At 38.7% G+C, this 21,826-nt stretch overlaps 1 protein-coding gene across 1 annotated transcript; it reads right to left on the bottom strand.

The window, feature by feature from the left end:
* Positions 1-12,130: 12,130 nt before the first annotated feature.
* Positions 12,131-20,041, bottom strand: gm2a (GM2 ganglioside activator). Its single transcript, XM_038699334.1, has 4 exons — positions 19,791-20,041; positions 18,666-18,836; positions 15,914-16,096; positions 12,131-14,583 (listed from the first exon to the last, which is right to left on the bottom strand). Exons 1-4 carry the CDS (start codon positions 19,893-19,895, stop codon positions 14,428-14,430), a joined length of 615 nt encoding a protein of 204 aa, XP_038555262.1. The 5' UTR covers positions 19,896-20,041; the 3' UTR covers positions 12,131-14,427.
* Between the last annotated feature and the right edge of the window lie 1,785 nt (positions 20,042-21,826).

Here is a 21,826-nt window from a genome sequence, read left to right as displayed (position 1 = left end):
GTTTTGCTCCAACTGAGAAAGTTTGGATGTGGGTTTCCTCATGCTAGTGGAGCGCCAGCCAATCAAAAGGGAGGAGGAGGGTCATATGCAAATCTATCCAGACTCAACACAAAGACAATCCCTCCTGCCCTCAGGAAACTCCTCTGGAGTGCTTTTAAAGTAACATGACACCGCCTCTCTGTCACTTAAAACTTGTCTCCCCCTTTCAGTCTGCTCATTGCAACCTGTAGTCTGGGCTCTTAAATCATTTGGAAAATTTGTGCTAAGTTAAATCCCAGTAGGACTTGAGTCCACAGCAGAACATATACGCCATCACAGTGACGTAAAATCTGGGCTTCTGACTGCAAAAATAAAAATACACATAGGAAGATAAAACATCAAATGCGGTGACAGTTTCAGAGCTGTCAGTAGTCAGTAACACTACTCAGCGTTGCATTAAACTCTCTGGGAAAGCAGACAGGCTTTTTGCTCAGAGTGTAAAGAGTAAATTCCTACAGTGTATTCTTTAAATCCAAGGTTTGATGTGTCCACAACCAAGTTAATCCAACAATGACAGCTTTCTCTTCTTTAAACTAACCGTTGTTTTTGTTGTATGTCCTTGGAAAAGAAACAATGTGGTTGTCTTAACTCTGGAAAAACACTCCTTGAAGATTCAACCAGCTAGAAAGTGAATGCCCAAAATTCAGAAGCATGAAACCCACATTCCCAAATATAATTATGAAGAGTTAGAGCACTCATCTCTAACCACAGGCCACAGAGGTCAAAACTTTTCCAGCAAATCATGGCAGGAGTTCATTTCAGTTATTCCTTTCCAGTTAAAGGTTTGTTCATTAGGGAAAAGAGTTGCAAATGTGTTGTTCACATTGTTTTTTATGTAGACTCTAGAGTAAAACTTTAAGATATCCTGGGCTTTAATGCACACTTGATTGATTAACTGTAATATTGACAAATTACAAAGATTTACTGTAAATTTGAGGATGATCAGCTATTGTTTTAAAAGGGCAAACAGCTTTCTTTTAAGTTTGAACTCAGGAGGTACTATACTAATACTGTCAAAGTCATTCCAAAGACAGTGGAAAATATTCTATGATGTATTTTAGATGTAAATACTGTATAAACCATATATTTGTGTCTCTTCTCTTCGAGCTGCTTTCTGTGGTTGATTAGAAACCTGCAGACACCATTTAGAGCTCCAAAGTTGCAGATCCACTGAGCTGAATGTTTTCCCAGCATGCACAGTGCTTATTTTTCATTTGGTCCCCAGAATATCCTGCAGGCTGAGAGAGAATCAGGCAGAGGAAGGTTCAAGCATATCACTTTCCCTTTGGCTTAGAGGAAGAGGGACTGTTTAAAGCATAAAGACATCAGCACTGTCATCTGTCAAAGATCTCCAGTAGACAGAGAGATGGATCACTGAAGAGACAACAGAGAACAGTCACTACTGACCAGGATTCAATTCCTAAATATATGAAAGAGGGAATACAGGACTCTCTGTGAGTCACAAAATCCATTTATTGTTTGTTTAGTTTAGGATGAAAGCAAAGCACAAAGCTCAATCATAGGACCACCACAGGACCACCTGGGTTGCGTCAGGTTAGGGGCCTTTGTTGTGTGTCATTCCCTTTCCCCTAATTTCTTCTAATTTTTCCACTGTCAGCTTTCAAATGAAGGCATAAAATGACTACAATAATAATTATAAAAACAAGCATAACAAAATGTGTTGAAGAATGATGAGTGAAATATTGTTAAAAATATCATCGTTTATTTTGTCTTTGAGTCTTTGGTGATGGCGCAGTGGATAAGACACATGTGTGACCTCTGACATATATGGCAATTGTGAGTCGCTTTGGATAAAAAGCGTCAGCTAAATGAAATGAAAATTGGAAACCAGTCTTCCCCACTTCAGGATAGGCATGAGGAGAGTTTACCTACTCTGTGAGCTGGTGTCACCATTGTTTACATTAGGTTTAGACACAGAAACCACTGAATGTTGTCTTGGTGGTTAAAATAAATCAATGCTTGCTGATGGTATAGGAAACGGGATACAAACAGAGGATTCCAAGTGACAGAAAATAACTATATTAGAACATCTGATGTTATTAAAAAGAATTATTCATGAATTTAAAAAACAAACTAAATCCTAAAGAGAACTAAATATATTTTAAATGACCTTTAACTTTCTGTGGTATGATGTCTGCGGCCGTCTGTTCAAGCGACCACAACCTGAGATATCCAGGCAGAGCAGAGGTCAGCCAATCAGATTAGATTATCAGCAAAACAAACACCATAAAACCTCTCTGTAACCAATCAACTGGCGCTGTGTGTGTGTGTCTGTGTGTAAAAGAGAGAAAGAGAGAGATTCCCAGTTGAAAAGTTACAGGAAGAGAATACTTCTGCAGACACACACTGGAATGCATCTGTTTCCAGTTAATTCCCCACCTGTATGAAAGTTTGTGTGGTCAGGATGTTATGTTCATAACTTAAAGCTGTTAAACATTAACTCTTCCAGTGTCCCGTCATTTGCTTTCATTCATTCATTTTCAGCTAGAGGTAAAATAATGTTTTTTTGTTTAGCTTTTTTTTTAAAGACTGAATGTGAATCTGAAACAAACTACTGAATGAAGAACATCTGCAACAGCTGCAATGATTTAGGGCAAGTTTGTGATTTAAGGTTATATATAGAGAGAGATTTTATTTTTTTTTACAGTGTAACCTGCAAGTATAGTCATTCCCTCACTCCTCCAGCATGGCTGATAAGCAAGATGGCAGATCACAGTATGCTGGTTTATCACATGCACAAGCGTGTTTGTTCCTCTATCCCTATGGGCATCCCTAAGGGCCCCTTACCCTAACCATGACCATCACAATGACATGCGTTAACCCTTACCCTAACCCCTAAACTTAACCCAATTATAACCTGAACCCTAAAACCACATCTCATCCCCCAAAAAGCAGTCTCTAAAAAAGCAACTTCAATTTCTGTTGACACGGGTAGAGACTGTGGCATTTTTACTGTTCTTAATTTATTGCTGAAACTCTTCTGTATTTAGTTTTGTCACCATACAAGTGCGTCGTACAAGAAGAAGCGGCATCAGTGAGGAATTTGAGATGAAGAGCTGCAGATGCCTGTATGTACTGCAGCTTGTGTGAACCAGCCAAACCTGACGACCCCTGATTAGGTTTAGTGATCAATGATTTTATTGTTGATCTCTCTCACTGCAAGTTCAATAAAAGTGTCAGATGCATCTTTGTCCAACACATCCCACACGTGACTGACATCATCAATAAGATACAAGGTCCACCTGAATGTCTCTCAGGAAGGATAATACCCGTGTAAAATATGCCACTGTTTGTGTTTTACAGCAAACATAGCTTTCATAGCTTTGTGAGTATCGTAGTTTTAGGGGAGCAGATTTAAAGCTTCACCTGATTGTGTGTGTGTGTCTTACATGTGACCCCATTAGCAGCCATTAGCAGTGCAGTCGACAGTAAAGTCACCTTTTGTTTGGCCTGAAGTGTTGCTGAAAGCAGCTGAAAAATCCTTCAACAACAGGTCATGTTTGTGTGTGTGTGTGGTTGAAAGCAGGCTATAGCTAATCTTCTGACCCAATGATAACCAGATAAGGATCAGAGTGGAAGAACACAAACACCACACTCTGCAGAGAGAGCATACACTCTGTATGTGTGTGTGTGTGAAGACTCGTTCCATTCATTGTCCATATTAGCTTGGTGCTATGTGTCCTGAATGAATGTTTTCATCAAATCTAATTTACAGAAATCAGAGCTGATTATGTACCTGAAGAAAATAATTTCCTCAGTCACTCTTTTTAGACAATTGTAACTTAAATGATGAGTCTGCACACATTCGATATTTTTCTTGTCTGGTGCAGAGCGAAATCAACAATTAATTTATCCTAGTAACAAGTATTGTGTGTGTCCAAAGTCTAATATCTCATCCTTCTTTGTGCCTAGCGCTCCATTGTTGTGCAGAAACTATTAAATCAAATTAAATTAGTGATGTTCCTTCTTTCTGAACACTCACACTGTAGTTTATTTTGATGCAATCCCACATACACCGTCCTACTGCCCCAAATATGTGGACAAATACAAATAATTATGGATTAATCCGCTGCTGAAAATAGTCCCCAACAGATGCACTATTACCTAAGTCTTCAGTTGGAACCATTGGGATTAGGGCTGAGTGCGCCAGACAGGGTAGAAAAGTGAGAAAGTGAGAGATGGACTAACACATTGTTGTTTTGGGTGTTTTTACATGATTTGTTGAAACTAAAAGATAAATTATAGTCTACAATAGAATGTCAGCTTTATCCTTAAGTTGCCTAATCTAGCCAAATAGTTGCTAAAGTTTCATTACTGCCTCCTAGTAAAAATGTTAGAGCAAACAGTACATGCCCATTAGTGCTCTTTGCTGACTTGTGGTTGTTGTTGTTGTTGTTTGGTACAGGACACTTACATAAAGCAACCTGTAGGTGAGCCTCACCTTGAACGTCATTGTGATCCTTCCAAACTCTCCAGTGCTCCTTGCGACTTGCTCTGAACGCTGGAAATAGAAACTATAACTATGATAGACCATGTTGGTATAACGCCCTCACTCACCCCAACATGACCTTCAGTACTTTCTGTCAGAACCATCATCTCATTGGTGGATTCAGCGTGACAACAGGTGATGACACGGGTCTGTTGACACCCAATCAGTGACCAAGCTGAACCCGTTCACCTCTAGTTCTTTTGTCCCACTGAACCACTGATTTGTTTATTTACATGTTAACCTCTGACCTCTGCTCTTTCCTTCCGTCCTCCTCTTCATCACCACCTCCTCTTTTTCTACGCTCCTTCACCTCTCCACCCTCCTCTGCCTTAAACATTTCTTCAGACTTTCTCCTCTTCTCTCCTCATCAGCTCCTTCTCCTGTCCCCCGTTCTCTCTCGCCTCCTCTCCTGCATCTGTGAAAAAGTTTCCTGCCACAGGAAACTGCCTGATGGTGGAGGTCAGAAACAGGATGTCCTGCAGAGAGCAGAGGAGGAAACCAGAGAGGAGCAAGAGTAAGAGGAGAGGAGAGGAGACGGGGAAATAAGAGAGGAGCGAGAGTAAGAGGAGAGGAGAGGAGACGGGGAAATGAGAGAGGAGCAAGAGTAAGAGGAGAGGAGAGGAGACGGGGAAATGAGAGAGGAGCGAGAGTAAGAGGAGAGGAGAGGAGGAAACAAGATGGGAGAGTAAAAGGAGAAGAAACAAGGAGAGGAGGGAATAACAGGAGAGAGTATGAGGAGGGAATAGGAGAAGAAACAAGGAGAGGAAACATGAAAGGGGAGAGACTAAGAGGAGATGAGAGGAAAAGAAACATGGAGGAGGAGAGAGGAGGAGAAGGAGGATACGAAGGGAAGAGGAGAGAAAGAGGAGACGTCTTGTAGTGGAGGAGAAAAGAGGAGAGACATAAAGGAGGAGTGGAGCACAGAAAAGGAGACAGGAGAATGAGTAAAACACAGGCGGAGGGAAGGAAAGGAAAATGATCCATAATTGAAACGTGTCACATACAGACACATGATGATTTGACACAATTCAGTTCAGCTGAGATTTAATATTGATTCAGCTCAGCTTCAATAGGATTTCTTTTTTTACTTGCGCATGAATGAAAGTGTAAGGTTTGTATAACTGATTCAAAAAAAGGATCATCAAATAAATTTTATTCCAGGCACTAAGTCAGACATGCACCAGAAAAAAGCATTTTCAAAATAGCATCAACAATGCTTCAAATGGGCAGTGACACACCTCTCACACCTTAAAAATGCTTTTTTATTAATGTGTATCTGTTTATTATTATTATTATAGTTTTTATCTTATATTATTTTATTATTACTTTTCAATTGTAAGTCTCCTGTAATGTTTTAATCCTGGTTACTGTTAAAATAAAGTTTATATTTATTATAACTGTGTGGCTTGTCCCCAAGGAAAGTTTGTTTTTCACTGAATGCTTAGTGGACATAACTTTACACCCACTCCAGGGTCAGTGCCTTTCATACAAATATGTTTTTTTTAATGTTTCATGGGCATACGTCCTTGTAAATAAAACAGCTCATGGCTTCAGTTACTCATGTCAACTGGGGGGAGTTTGAAGCATTTTGCTTTGGAAGAAGCGTTACTCACTTCAGGCCAACTTCACCATCAGCGACACAAGCATTATTGGACACTGAAGGGTCAGAGAAAACAGCATTGGACACAGCAGGGTCTGACATTTCTTTCAGTGTGGAACATTTTTGACAAATTCCACTTTCCAACATGTATTGGTTAATCTTTATACATCTATTTATTAAACACACAACACGCTGACTGATCTTGTTGGCGTCTTCCTTCCTCGACATGCGACATCCTCACAGCAGCATCATAACAGTTAAACAACTGTATGTCTGCAGGGTTAATTGTTTCTTCCTGTGATTGTGGGTTTTCCTCCTCACCAGAACCTACTGACCTTCTCAGGGCACGCACACACACACACACACACACACACACACACACACACACACACTTTCAAATTAAATAAATATTACAGCATGCATACATCTAGATTGAAACATTTGGATGTAAGTCAGCAGAATAACTGTATTTGTGCAGGAGTGTGTGTATATATGTATTATCAGGGTTAAATAACAGGGATCAAGATTCTGCTGTTTATCTGGAGTTCTCGCCAAAATCTGCAGGCAGCATCCAGAGCCACGGAGATGTATTAAAATTGGTTAGGGAACATATGCTGAGAAACAGCCAACTCACTCCAAAATTTGTGTACTTTTACCAGGAATTTATGGGCTACACAAATATTAGCACATGGCAAAACATTTTCTTATTGATTTTAAGAAAAAAGTCCTCCAAGTTCAAATACAGCAGTGAAACAAGTTGGAATTAACTGAAATTTATCATATGAAAATAATTGTAATGATTATTTCCAGCAAAACTGGTTCAGGTTGGTTTAATCTCTAAATCCACAGGGACGCGGTGGCATATAATTTAATTCTACTGTATCTTAATAAATTGCACACAGAGCTGAGAGAGAAGTAGATAAAACCAGTTTAAACTCGGTCACGCTGATAGCATTAGTGAACTCCAACACATTCAACTTTAATCCAGTTTTGCAATTCCAAATTTAAAATGGTGGCTAAAAAAGAAACAAAATAAGGACTGATTTAATTTCCAGTTGAAGTCACATTAACACACCAGATTTTAAATTTACTAGATATAAATGAAAATTAATTAAAAATGTCTAAAATAATTTAACTAGTACTTTTTGCTGCATTCACGTGCTAGAGACGGGGAATATTCCCTTGGTTATTATGTGAAAGTGTTAAAAACACCTTACAACATATCACTATTATCATATTATCTATTTGGTTATATTTATTTGGGTATAATTCCATTGAAGGAAAGACTTTGAATAGACTTGGCCCTTAATCATGCAGTACTGCCTAAAAACCAAGTAAACATAATGCCTCACAGAGTTTTTCCAGTTGTAATTACAAGTTAAATGTTGATGTGAACACAATTTACAAAGTCTGACAATTGTAATTATGATAAATTCGATATGACATGAATGCCACATTACCCATTTCTGGAGATCACGTCACACCTCAGTACTGACATTTGGATATTTGTGTCCAGTCTAAAAAGTTTTTAAGAGGTGGTATTATGCTTTTTGGATTTCCCCCCTCTTTTATTGTGTTATGTATCTTTTTTGTGCATGTAATATGTTTGTACAGTGAAAAAGCTCAAAGTCCACCCCAAAGCAAGTTACACTGTTCCTTAACTGCCTGAAAACAGTTCCACTGTAGTCCAGCCTTTACTTCTGTAACGTATCTACAACACTTTGTAAAACGTGTCATAATCATAGTGTGGCGCGCCCTCAAAAACACTGGTGGAGAAACACACTGAGCTGTGACAAGACATCCCCTCATCCTCACCCCCCCTACCGAATGTTAGCTACCCTCCAGGCAGTCAGTGGACATGTTACTGTGATGTAGAGACAGTGCAAAGTTAAAACATTAAAAGATCAAATTTTATAAATGACTATCTTACCCCTCTGAAACTGTTGCTCCAGTATAGGTAAGTTGGTTCGGGAACATATACAGTTGAACCAAAGCCGTGTTTCCCAGCTTTTTATACAGTCTATGGTTTTTCAGCTTGTCGGGACTCACCTACTCTGCTTCTGATTGGCTAGTAGTCCTTAACTAGATACTGCACATCAAAACAGAATACAAGTGAGATGCTTTACTCCATAGCTAAAATGAAGCGTTCAACACACAGGGTAAAAAGAGGAGCTGCAGCAATTTGCAGTGTGACAAAAATATGGTGTTATTTGAAAATGAAACCATGTAAACATCTTCTAGGACAACCCTTAAAAAAAACTATGAACCTGAAAATGAGCATAATATGGTATGATATGGTGGTGATTACCTGATTATTAGTAATTTATGGTGCACCACACTGCCCTTTCTCTTGTAATTTTTTATATTTCCATTTCCATTTAATATCACCTGTGCAATCATCTCACTTTCTGACCTGTCAGTTTTGGCACAAGTTTTGCCCTCATACACCTCATCCACCGCCATGATAGACGTTCAGTATCAGTATTATGTGTGGTATCTCTTCTTTGCCACACTGTTGAGCTATGCAGTGCCACATTATGAAAGTTGCATGTTCCTAAAAAGACCTCAGTTACGTCCACTTGGTTTCCACTCAATTTATTTCTCTCATGAAGTGAAATAAATTAGAATTAACTGCAAGTCAACGTTTGAAAGAACAGCAATTTCTTTTCAGTGAAACTGGTTCATCTTTCAGGTTGGTTTCATCTCTGAATCCACAGAGATGCTGTGGCATATCATTTAATGCTACTGTATCTTAATAATTTGCACACAGAGCTGAGAGAGTAGCAGATAAAAACCAGTATTAATGTTATGTTCTGACAGCATTAGCAGCACGTTCAACTTCAATCTAATCCTGAAGGTTAAATTATTAATATGTACTTTAATCTAATTTCCAGCTAAAGACACATTAACATAGTGAGGACATTTCTGCACACAGTAAAACACTTTTTGTTCTGTTTCTTTGGCAATGTTGGCCATTAGGACTTCTGTGCCCTCTTGTGTTCACATTTACACAATACCGGTATAACATTATTATAAATTAAGTATATTGTCATAGTTGTTAGTATAGCACATGTATGTCTGCTGTCCACATGCTGTGGTTTTTCTCTAAGTGAAACCGCATTACCTTCTCTCTAGTTAAAATGCTGCAGCTGCCAACGAAGTGCACTTCCTGTCTGAGATTAAGAGAACAAGTGGTCTGCAGCTGTATCTTAAAGTCCAACTGAAATTAAGTTGGTTCTTTTGCGTCTTCGTATCTGCTCTGTACATCACGTGTCCTATCATCTTCATAGTGGCTTCTCCTAGTTTGGCATTAATTCGATGGAATTTGAAAGGCACACTGAGAGAGCCACAGACAAACAACCCACATTATCTTTCCTGCAAAGTCTCATTCTTATCTAACTTATTAGCACGAACACACGTCTTGTCCTGCAACTTAGCTTGTTGAATGACCCACCAAACAAACATTCTGCAAGGACAGGTGTGCTGCTAACGTCAGCTACAGCTAATTAGCCGCTAAGCTGCAGCACATTAAACAGCATGTAAACAGAAAAGTGACTTGGGTCTTGTTACATGCTGCTGTCCTTAGCTTTCTCTTCAACGTCACTATTTCCCCAAAGGTATACATTTAAAAACAGATTGGCATCATTTTTGATCAGTTGGACTTTAACACACGCATGCTTTAAAATGAACATGCATAAACATATAGTGTGTGTAACTATTCTATCCCCCTGTGATACACAACGTGTCTGATTTACATGCTTATCTTCATTGTGGTTGCAGCAGCAGGTAGTGTTAGTGCCTCTGCTGTCTTTCTGAGGTGTCTTTTTCCCTGTCTACAGTGTAGTGCTACTATTAACCACTCACCGTTTAACACAGATTGAGAACAAGATTGTGTTAAACCCTTCTCACGTTTTAATGAACTTGCAAGATCACTGTTATCTACAGTGTTAAGCCAGAGAAAACAAGAGGATTCATCAGCACGGCCGGTTTGCAGGTAAATAACAATTTAGTTTCATCAGAAAAACTGATATTTTGACTGGGGATCAGTGCTTAAATTGGACTGAAATATGTTGAATATGTTTCCAGATTGATTTTCGTCTTATTATAACCAATAACCTTCTGCTATACGTAACCTTAATCCAACCTCAACAACTGAGAAGCTGAACCATGACGTAACGTTAACATAGGCTCTAATTCAACAATGGAGAGCAGCATTATGGGAAACGGGCACAACAGAGACACAAGACTCGTATTCACAGGTTAGAGCAGATAGCAGATATGGCCAGCATGCCCAAGTCCCTTACTAAAAATATCTTTGGATCCTGAAATGGATTCAGACTGCCAAAACAAATGAAAAAATGAAATAACTGATGAAAGATCTTCATTAAATCTACAGCTGCTGCTGTGACTTTTCCTGTTCCACTTTGAATGACAGAGCCCGTCCCGTCATGTTCACACATTCAACTTGACATTTACCATGTTTAATTATTTAAAAAATAATGACTTGCATCTTTATTACACACCTCATAAATTGATGAGTATTGTCATACAGAAGTGGCACATGGCATGCAGGAGTTATACCAGGATGTTATCCAAAATAAAAGCCACATGCTGTGCAGGAGCTGGTTCAGACTACTGTACTTGGTTTAAATTCAAGTCCCGATGGTGATGTGGGGCTAGGAGAACGGTCACGCCATTAGTGTTTAAGTTCTGTTCATTACATATCCACAAACGCACAGGAAGGGAGGCAGCGGTGAGTGTCCTTGGAAAAAGCAACTTGATTGGACATTGTGGTTTGTTTCTTCTCTCTGTCTGATCTGAACTCTCAGGCTTTCATCTCTGATGAAACCACAAAAGAACAGTTAATGAACGTTACCAGACGCTGGAAGCTGATTTTCATCAGCAGAGCACCAGTTTCAAAGTCAGGAATCCACATGAGGCTGAAAACACACGTGAACAGAGTTCTTTTGAACAATATCCTGATTCTGTAATTCATATATCTAGACACAGCTGTGCAGGTTATACACGTTGTCTTTTCAGTGAGCATTGAGTAGAACTACCTCGTGCAGTTGTACCATTTCTTTACACAAATAGGTCAGTTTCAGTCCTATTCCAGCTGCAGGGGTTTATGTCCTGGACTTGTGGATTTGTTTGGTCCTTCATGTGCAATTCCTCACTTTCCTCCTTTTGTTTTCTGTTTTCTTTACTGCTTCCTGTTAATGTTCACTGCTGCAACGACTTAAAATCAGTTTCACGCTAAAGTGACTTTGCCATCATAAAGTGTCCAGGACATTGTATTATTGTGATTTGGGTTTATTTATATTTAGTTTGTGTTTTTTTTGCTTTAGGAAATTTGATAAATCACAAAGGAATAGAAGTGTTTTTCCAGCTTTTGTTTACGTTTGGTCAAGTGCTGTTATTCATGGTTTACGCTACATGGTTTCATGTAGCGTAAACAGTACTTATAGTGTCAGTAGGTGCAGTAGCAGCAGAAGCAACAGTAGCAGTCTCATAGTGTACAGTTTGTGTACAGATTTTCAGAGGAAATGCTGCCACCTTATGGTAAAACACGGTGCTGCTGAGTCTTTTAGGATCAGTAGGGTACAATTCGACTGCATATTGATGATATAATTAATGAATAGTACACAAGTGGCTAGTATTGGTTGCAGTTGAGGGAGGAGTCGTCATTGGAGCACTAGGAGGATGTCAGGTGACCGACGCAGCCAGTCAACATTTGGCTGCTGTTGTTATAATTAGGATCATTGTCCCGCTGCATTTTCCTAAAATATGGGGACACAATATGCATGAAGGTCAGCACTTTAACCCCAAAACAAACAAATCTAATACTGTTTTCACTTATGTGTGTGATTTCATCTGTCTTTTTTTACACTTAATTTAAATTAAGTGATTTAAATTAAATTTGAATATTAATTTTTCAAACAATTAATTGTTTTGATTGAAAACTCTTTGCATGAAAAAAATACAAAATGTATTAAAGTTTATTAAACTGTACACTGTGTGGACATAATCACAAGCATGACACTGATCTCATCATCTGTCATTATTTTAACCAACACTGTAGAAAACAAATTAAACATTTAGTCAAACTGTAATCATAGTTTACTCAGCTGTCGCATATCAGTTATCTATGTGTGCAATATGATTTCTTTTCATCTCCTGTTTGTTTCACTGCAGTTTCTTAAAATACAGTAATTCCTCCTAAAGAGCTAATCAGGCACTTAGTAAAAAGAAAAAGCTAAAATAAACAAAATCAAATAAGATCAAATCTAAAATAACATCTCATACATTGGCTACCATCAGAACTACATGAGTGTGATTTAATTCCCAGCATAGCTTCTACTCAATAACCTAAAACATGTTTTTAAAAGTCAAAAAAAGTCAATCAATATTTTTTTAAACAAATCAGTGTCAGTAACACCGAGGAAAAAAGCACATGAGAATGTTTGCAGGACATTATTACTTCAAAACATTTTGAAATGAGCATTTCATCACACAAAAACAGACAGAACTGTTAGCAGATGCTATATTTGTTTTTTTACAACCAAATGATCAAAAATAAACAAACTTTTAATTTAAAGTCTGACATCAGCTGTGTCAGACTTTAAATTAAAAGTTTCTTTGATGTTTGGAGCTTCGTTAGGTTTATTAGTATAATTGGCCCAATAATCTGAAATACTGAGACAATGGGTGTGATTGTGGATGAACAGAGATGTCGAGATGTTTCCAACAAAATGTGAGAGCAAAAGATGTTTCAGTGATCTAAAGACATCAGCAGGATGGACCTAAATGCAGCTCAGCAGCGAGGCTTTGGGCTTGATAAGCTGTCCCTCTACTGAAAACTGACCGCCCAAAGTAAAAATACCTTTTTAATATGTTTAATTAGTACACACATTAATTGAACGTGCTGCAATTCTGAAGAGCTGCCAGTCTTTCATTCCTTTTTGCTCTTTGGCTTCTTTGTGCCTGCATTTGTGCACGGACTGAAAAAAAACTTCAGATCTCTACATCTGAACAACTCTCCTCCCTTTCACGCAATGAATCTTTCTTTTTAGTTTTCTGACCTATCGAATGTTTCTGTTTTCTGTTTAATTTAGGTTTTATTTTTTAGCAACATCTATCAGTTTAAATCTAGTTTTAGCTCCGTTTGGTTAGCTTAGATTGGCATTATGAATTTTGAGTCCAGCAGGTTCCCGTACCTTTATTTCACTTCCCTGAATGTCAGCAGTTCTGCCCCTTTGTTCTCGCTCTTTGCGGACAACAGAAACAAGCTCACAACTGGGAGCTGCTGAGACTGACAGTAAAACAGAGTGGATCTGAAACTGCTCTCTGTCCGTTTTCACAGAATGAATAAAGGTTTTAAATGTTGCTGGTGTGAAAATGAAATTACAACATTTCCCTGTGCAAAAGACACACACATCAGCAGCATTCACTGTTAATAGACACAGTGAGAAACTGTTCCCTAACGTTTGCTAATAAATGAGCGACATGCTGCTGGTAAAAGGATCAGATCCCACAGAGCTTTAGCTTATTCTAGTTTTTTTTTTCTTTCAAATTTTAAATTAATTCATAATACACTCTAAAAACTCCTGCAACTCAAGTTGCATACAGTAGAACAAATTGTACTATACAGTCTGAAATATAAGAATTGAAATAAAGAAGAAAATGTAGGTTGATCATGACTTAAAAATATGTACATCCAGCGAGAGTTCCTGCGTTTGTCATGGCAGTTTCACGCTTTCAAGAATCGTGCCTACATTGAGAGGGTAACGGCTGCAGTGGAAAACCAAATTTAAAAAAGGATGTGGTACCACTCGAGTCAAGCCGAGCCGTACAAAGCAGAGGAAATGTTTCGTGTTCACTTGGCTGCAGCAGGTAAAGTGAAGCAGTTTCTGTGCATAAAGAATGAGATAACTGCTGCTTGATGGATCTTAATGAACAAGGAAAGGCTTCACTGCCGGACAAAGTACCTCTATGTTTCAGTAAACACCAACATGTTTGTGTCTCTGTACAGAGACAGAAGACGTTAAGATCTTGTACTATTATTTAGATTCGGGGTTTTTTTCTCCAAATTTTTCTCAAATTGAAAAACCTGTGCAGCAGAAATGTAGTAAGCTAAAAGATGACTACAATAGAACCAACCGTCTTTTCCATCTTGATTTTCTCGTCGTCATCTGATGTCATCGTTTCCCAATTTTCAATCATTTTAATGTGCAAGTCAAGAAAAACCTGAAAGCTCCTGACTGGTTGTGGTGTTGCTTTAGTTGGAGTGAAGGGAGAGAGCGATTTTGAGGCAGCCCAGCTCTTGGTCCTGGCTGCCCAGGACGCCCTCCACACGGTAGTTACCGTTAGTCAGCCAGGAGGGCAGATCCATGTGGGGCAGGTAGAAGTCCGACTGAGGCAGAGAGTACGAGCCCTGAGGGGACAGAGAGCAGGAAAGGAAAGACAGCAAAGATCAGAGGCGTTCTGGGTAGTCTGGGAAGGATATGTGGCTCCCGCAAATGTGTACATTAACTACAGTTTATGACAATTATAACAATGCTGATATGGTACAATGTGTTAAGTGTAATTACAGAAAAAAAAGAGTGTAATATATGTGGCAGGGAGGGAAGATTCAAGTTGCTTTATGGGAAATGTAGGACTGAGCGATTTTGAAGCTTGATCCATTCAAGCAAGTCGAAGTCATATCTTGGCCTCTGCTGCTTTAGTTTCAACTTTTATTATTATTATTTTTTAAGTCGGTCTCATGTGAGACCCCCAAATTTAAGGAAGTGTAATATTAAATGTCTGGAGCACCTCTTAAGATGTATTTGTTGGTTTTGTTTCAAAGCACTGATGTAATTTGTTATTATGGGACATTTGCAGAATTAGTGACATCTTTTAAAGCATTTCTCAAAACGTATCTTTTAAAAAAGGTTTTTATTAATGCTAGCACAGTGTTGGATTATTATTATTTTTTTTATCCTATATTATTATATTTTATTCCATTTCACGTTGTGTATTTGCCTCACTGCCTCCTGAAATTATTATAAATTATTATTATTATTATTATTATTACTTCTACTACTTTGGAATGCGGGAGTTTTTTCTTCAAAATCACAAATTTGGGGGAAATTTAAAGGGAAATTTTGGGGCGCTCTATAACAAAAACATAGAAAATACTGTTGCGATTTCAGACGTCTGTGGTTTCACAGTGATTATACTTTCGTGTCTAAAATGAAACTCCGATATTTCCATTTGCAATAATGTTTAATAAAAGTAGATATTTTGTACCATTTCCCCATAACTGGTCGCCAAGTTCTTCTTTGTCTGTCTGTGTCCAGTACACAAACTGTAACTTCAGAAAACATTTTGATATACTTACTCTCTCTGACTAACTTCAGATTTAACAGAGTTTTCAGAAATGATTTAGACATTATCCAAATGCCATGGTAGCTGTCAGCCATTTTGCAACCAGTGTTTATTGCTGTGTAATTTAATGCACACATTAATGCAACATTTTCTATTATCATATGCGTTGGAGGGGATTGTGCTGCCTTGGCAGGGGATATAACAGAGTGCTTTACAGTTTATCACTCTGTTTCATTCTTTTGCCTTGACGCTGTGTGTGGATGGTGCAGTGAAAATGTGTCTCTGGTGTGCTAAAGTCTGTTTCCCTTGATAAAACACGGGTGATCACACAGTTTCTGTAATCACTGTTGAGAAGCAGGTGAACAGACAGTTTTGTGTGTTATGAAAAGACTCACAGCTTGGAAGGGGCAGTGGCAGGGCAGCCCGTAGGTGTGTAGCGGTTCAGGACAGTCCTGACCCGGAGGGATCAGCTGGTTCAGAATATCACATGCATCCTGATAGTGACAACTGCCCATCTCCTCCAGACAGGGGACCTTCACCCAGAAACCTGCCACCTCCTTCTCCAGGGTCACATTCAGCTGATCAGGAGTGAAAAGGGAGGAGGAGATGACAAAACGTGAGGGTCTTGTGGACAGCGTGGAAGAAAAAAAACAACTTCTCATCGTCAAGTTAAAAATGATCTTGCTAAAAACATAAACACTGAACAGTTCCTTAAATATTAGGTTGGAAATATCTGTAAATAATAGTCAAATTAAAAAACAAGATTATACACAGCGTTACATGTGATCTAGGCCCATCCCACATCCAGGACCTGGTCAAACCATACACCCCAGCCCGTCCACTACACACTGCTTCAGCCAATCAGCTTGCTACTCCCTCAGTACGAGGGGGGCTCAGCCACCGCGCTACAAAATCAGGCCTATTTCTGGTCCTGGCTCCACAGAAACTCTGCACATATTTCATCGCGGACTGAGAACTCATCTGCAAGACTGCCAAAAAAATTAAAAAGGAAACTCTTTCTCCATCTCTTAATGTTCCTAAATGTAGCACTTGAAGGAGCAGACTTGAGGTTTTGCGTGATTCTTGCAATTTTTAGGTTATGTCAGCATGGTTGAAATGCATTGGTAAGCAGCTTTTGACGAAAGTGTCAGCTAAGTAAATGTAATCTAATTTATGGAGCCACAAAAAAAAAAAAAAAAAAAAAAAAAAAAAAAAAGGTGTCAATCTCTAATATCACCTTAGAATTTAAAAGATGTAAGCTCAACATGGACGGATAATAAACATACAAAAGTAAAACAAAAACAAAAAGAGAGGAACAACAAGACTGTGTAAAGAGTGAAAGAGACAACTGAAAGAGATGAAAAAGTACAAAGAGGAAGTGCCGAGTTGAGCTTTGAGGAAGTCACATGAGACAAAGAGACCTTACTCTCTGGTAACTGCAGCAGCAAGAGAAGTGATAACCTTATTATCACTCGGTCATGACAATGAGTAACTTAATGTAACCTTGCAATGTATGTCAACAGGAGGCAAGAAACTTTCCATCTCAACTGAATGACATTTAAACCCTGGTAAAGTTTGTCTTTCACCAGTGAATCTGTATCAGCTCCGTCTATAGTTTGTACCTTTATAATAGTGAGGTTGTTTTGCTCTGTTAATTTGTGAAAATACTGCTTATGGCAATTATATTTATACAGAACATCACACTAAGGAAACTTAATGCGGTTTACATTAAAGTAGATGAAGCCACAGGCAACATGAGAAAACCACACAACCATTTTTCTTTCTCGCTGCTGCATGAAAAACAAGGTTCAGCAGACCATCTGCTTTGCTGAGTACAGTCCAAATACTGCAAATACGATGTATGTAGTTTATTAATTATAGTCCAGAACTGAAAAGGCTGAATGAAAAAAACGTACTAAATATTTTTAACCCAGGTTTTGCTTGTGAACACATTCGACAGTCAGTAAAACACTTTATCACAGTGACTCACGCTGCAGTTATCAGACCTTTTGTGAGAGTCCATGTGATCAGTTTTGGCACAGTGCGGTTTGTTTACTCTGCTGGTGGGAGCATCACAGTGATCTCTACAGTATCAGACACATTTTTTTACTTAACTAACTTGTGGAATGTCCTGCAAAACACGGTAATCAAACAATTTAGATATGAATCCTCATTCTTGTTCATTCATCGCAGCGCCTGTACATTTATTTAACAGAAGAACTAAATCAGTAAGAAGGCTTTGCGATTCAGAGGCTCAGAGGATTACAATGTTTGGAGGGAGTTTTTTAGTTTACTAATAGTATAGTTTATGTATTAAACTAGTCATGAGTCATTGCTTTACAGCCAAAACTGGCTCCTAAACCTACTTCTGCTGGATCCTGAGATAAACAAACAAGACCTGCAGTCATCGCTGGGGGAGAAGAATCTGATCACAAGCTTTAAGGTGAAATTAGAAAAAGTTTTGATGGCATTAGAGTAGAAAATGAATGAATGAAATGAGAAAATGAAAGAAACACTATCAGGGGACAGTTTTTTTTCTCTCAATAGAAAAAACAAACTGTGCACCATAAAACCCCACAACATTTATGAACTTCGGAAACTGAATTAAAAACATAAAGCACGCTATTAACTGTACTCATTTTAGATACCAGTATTTTGGGCATTTAACTACTTTTTCAAGACTTTAATTTCTAAATGTTTGCTTTTTCTTATGGAGTTCTGAACTGTTTCTTAGCCTCTCAGTTTCCTTTGATAGTAAATCCAAAGAAAGAGCCTGAAACAGTGAAATTCTATGTCAGCGCACGGCACTGATCTGCCCACATGAAGCTCACAGGATCGGCAGCAGATCCAGACACGCCCGTTTGTCCTTCACAAAACAGCCGAGAACCAGTTAAACAAGACAATTAAGCTAGTGTTGAGTAATACTGTATCAATGGTCTTATGGCTCAAACACACTTATCTGCAAGGTCGGAATAACAGAGACTTAATGATTACTTCACCAGCTGCTGAGATTTCTGCCTTTTAATCTTGCTTTATTTAGAGACTAAGGAATCTGTTTGACAAAACAGTAATGCACAGGTGTCCCAACATAAAGAAAAGCAACAACAGACTTGGTTGAGATCATATTTTTGTACTGTTTATAAGGACAGCCTCAGTGTACTCACAGCCAGGGGGAGAGCTCAGCTCTACAGATGTGGATCCAGAGGCTGAGGCTCGCAGGTCTCCGGGGATGGAGATCGGATCTGGAGACACGGTCAGAGTCTTCAGTACAGCTGGAGCATCTGGCTTCCCACAGTTTTTCCAGTCAAAACCCAAAATCTGTCCACAACACAAAGGGTTAACGTGTAGAATCAGTCAACACAAACCAGCGGGGTTTTTTATCCCAGCTTTCCACACAGGTTTTAGTTCATTTACATATATTCTCATAAAATCAACCTGAAACCTGAGTCCCATCGCAGTTGTTTTTAACACAGTATGTGTCTTTGCAGTCACCACAATAAAGAGACGGGAGTTTAAAAGTCCTTAAACAACATAAATTAATACATTTGCTTTTAATTAGACTTTTTAAAACATGTTTTAACTATTTTTTCTTGTGAAGTTTTAATCATGTGTTTTATATGCGAACGTTGAAGACTTCGTGAATTTTCTCTTTTTGTAGATATAATTCTTATGTCTGTAAAGAGCAATACACTAAATAAAAGGTTATCACATGACCCAAAGCAAGTGCACATAGACGCTCATACCATGTTAAACAAATGAAAACCAGAGGCTGCAAATAAAGTATGTATATTTATCAACTAATGTCACAAAATATTGAAAAATATGTGCAACGTGATTTCTTAAAAAAAAATTCAAAGCCCTCACATTTGACCACAGATGTTTTTATGTGTTTGATTGTTAAATGACTTAATTATCTTGGCAAAAAAAAAGAGAGACTTAGCTGAAGAGCCACTAACTAGCTTTATCCGGAGCTTTCAACCACATCTCACGGTCTTCTTCAGTGGATGGAATTAATAATAGATCAATAATAAAATAACAACAGACTAGACAAAGCGCAAGAAAAAGCTAATGATTGGATCTTGAGTTATCTTGTTTTGGGGTTGTTGTTTTATTTGGTCAGACTTTAAAATTCAAGACAGAATTTAAATATTTTTCTTTAAATATTGCTTATAATTAAAAGATTAAAGGGTGTTGTGCATGTTTAAAAGCACACATTACGGCCTGAACTGATTATAGTGGTACATTATAACGCAGAAGTACCGACGGTCTCACCTGTGCCTTTGTGACTCTCTTCAGTTTGGAGGGGCTGCAGTTCACCTGAGTTATAAGAACTACAACCAGGCTCAGAGTCACCGTCAGAGTTGACATTTTATCCATCCTGTCGCCTCTGAGCGCAGATACCGACACAAAACGGAGGAGACACGATCCGCGACGGCGAATGTGCGCCGTTAAACCGACAGACGAAACACAACTGAGGAAACACTGAAGCCACAGCCGCGTCTGCGGTGCTGCAGCTACTTCCGTGTTTACTACCGCACCTAGTCTGTCACATGACCGCCGAGTCATGTGACCTACACACACGCACGTGCACACACGCGCACACACACACACGCACACGCGCACACACACACACGCACATGCACACACACACACGCACATGCACACACACGCACACACACACACACACACACGCATACACACACGCGCGCGCGCGCACACACACACACGCGCGCACACACGCACACGCACACACACACCATTGATCCCATTGATAAAACTTTATTGAACAATGCAGAGCAGGGAAATACCTGATAAAAGTCTTCATAACAGCTCTAAAATAAAAAAAAACAGCCTAAAGTAAGTTAGGCTAAAGTATGAAATATATGAAACCAATCATTATGAATAATAAAGAATAAACTAAACGTAGGACAATGAAGTAATGTCCCTTGTATTTTTGTATGAAATGTACCCGAACACTCAACTGGATTTTAAAAGAAAAGAAGAAGAGTTACCAGTAATAGTAGTAAATTCAGGATTTGATTATTAGCTAACATATTTCATATTATATCTTTTATCATTCATCCATACTTATATATATATATACTCCTACTTATATATAGGCTATATAGGCTGTATTCTATTTATTTGAGTAGGCCTATTTCATTTATTTGCTAGTATTTTTGGGGTTGATATTTTCACTGTGTGTATTTTTGGTAAATGTCATACACATGATCAAAAACAAAATCAAACTTTACTCACAGTTTAGTTGAGTAAACAGGTACCAGCACTAGGCCTATGATCGTTTCCCTCTTCTTAAAAAGGTAGATGTGAAGTAGACTACGTCACTATGTGCCTCTGAAAGTAAAACAAAATAAATTAATATCAATGTTTCTAATCTGAAGCACTTTTTTATTAAACATTTGATAAACAGGCCTACATTAACTCCAGTAGGCCCAGAAAGTCTTATCCAACAGCTCAGCAGCTGGGAGGTGTTGAAAATGGTTGAGACAATCTTTTAGTTGCACGTTAGCGCCTTTAGAGGTCGTTGTAGGCCAGCTATTTCCCCACATGGGCCTCCACCACACACACACACACACACACACACACACACACACACACACACACACACACACACACACACACACACACACACACTAGCCTATATTATCGGCAGGCTGACCTTTGCAGCTGATCTGAGATATCTGGAAGAAGAGACCAAACAAAACAATTTAAATACATTTAAATCACATTTAACAGGGTGTGATGGAGGCCTAGGTGGTGGGACATATGATCTGTGATGATGCAGGCTATTTTTGTAACCTAAACTATTATTCAAACAATGATGACGATAGGTCATTAATAATAATAACCCTATCTATAATCATAATAATATATGCATGGCTGTGACTGGCCAGGTTATTCCTTGTTTTAACAGCTACTGAACTTGAATGCAACCCTTATCTGCTGATTGAATGTCCGCATTTCGGACTCTCCCAGCAGCACTTGAACGCACCCGAACTCCCCTAATGTTGGCTTTTAAGTGTCAAAAATGTACTGTTTCATCATAATATCTGGGCTAAGGTGATGAGTATCAAGCTAAATTAAATTCAAACAGAGCACTGAATTCATAATGACAGATCACATCTCGCTGTGCACAAATGGTTTTGTCCGAGTCAGCCTGCAGCATTTAGAAAAGAGGAAGAGGAGAAAGGAGGGAGGGGGACGGAGGAGGGATTCAGGGGAGCCAGATGATGCTGTCAGTGGAAGGAGGAAGAGGAGGATCCTGTCCGCCGGCTGCAGCAGCGCAC

This window comes from Micropterus salmoides, unplaced genomic scaffold (assembly GCF_014851395.1).
Source record: "Micropterus salmoides isolate LMB-PRFRI ecotype aquatic unplaced genomic scaffold, ASM1485139v1 Ms_hic_scaffold_5, whole genome shotgun sequence".
In the NCBI taxonomy this organism is placed as follows: Eukaryota; Metazoa; Chordata; class Actinopteri; order Centrarchiformes; family Centrarchidae; genus Micropterus; species Micropterus salmoides.
The sequence above is the reverse complement of the archived record's forward strand: the minus strand, read 5'-3'. Positions and strand labels throughout refer to the sequence as shown.

Excerpts from the sequence above, each read along its gene's own strand:
- gm2a (XM_038699334.1), bottom strand. The coding sequence starts at position 19,895 with ATGGATAAAATGTCAACTCTGACGGTGACTCTGAGCCTGGTTGTAGTT. Across the intron at positions 16,097-18,665 it reads GCTGTGAGTACACTGAGGCT|CTGAATGTGACCCTGGAGAA; the intron begins GTCCTTATAAAC and ends ACTCCTGATCAG. Across the intron at positions 14,584-15,913 it reads GCCACTGCCCCTTCCAAGCT|GGCTCGTACTCTCTGCCTCA; the intron begins GTGAGTCTTTTC and ends CTGTCCCCTCAG.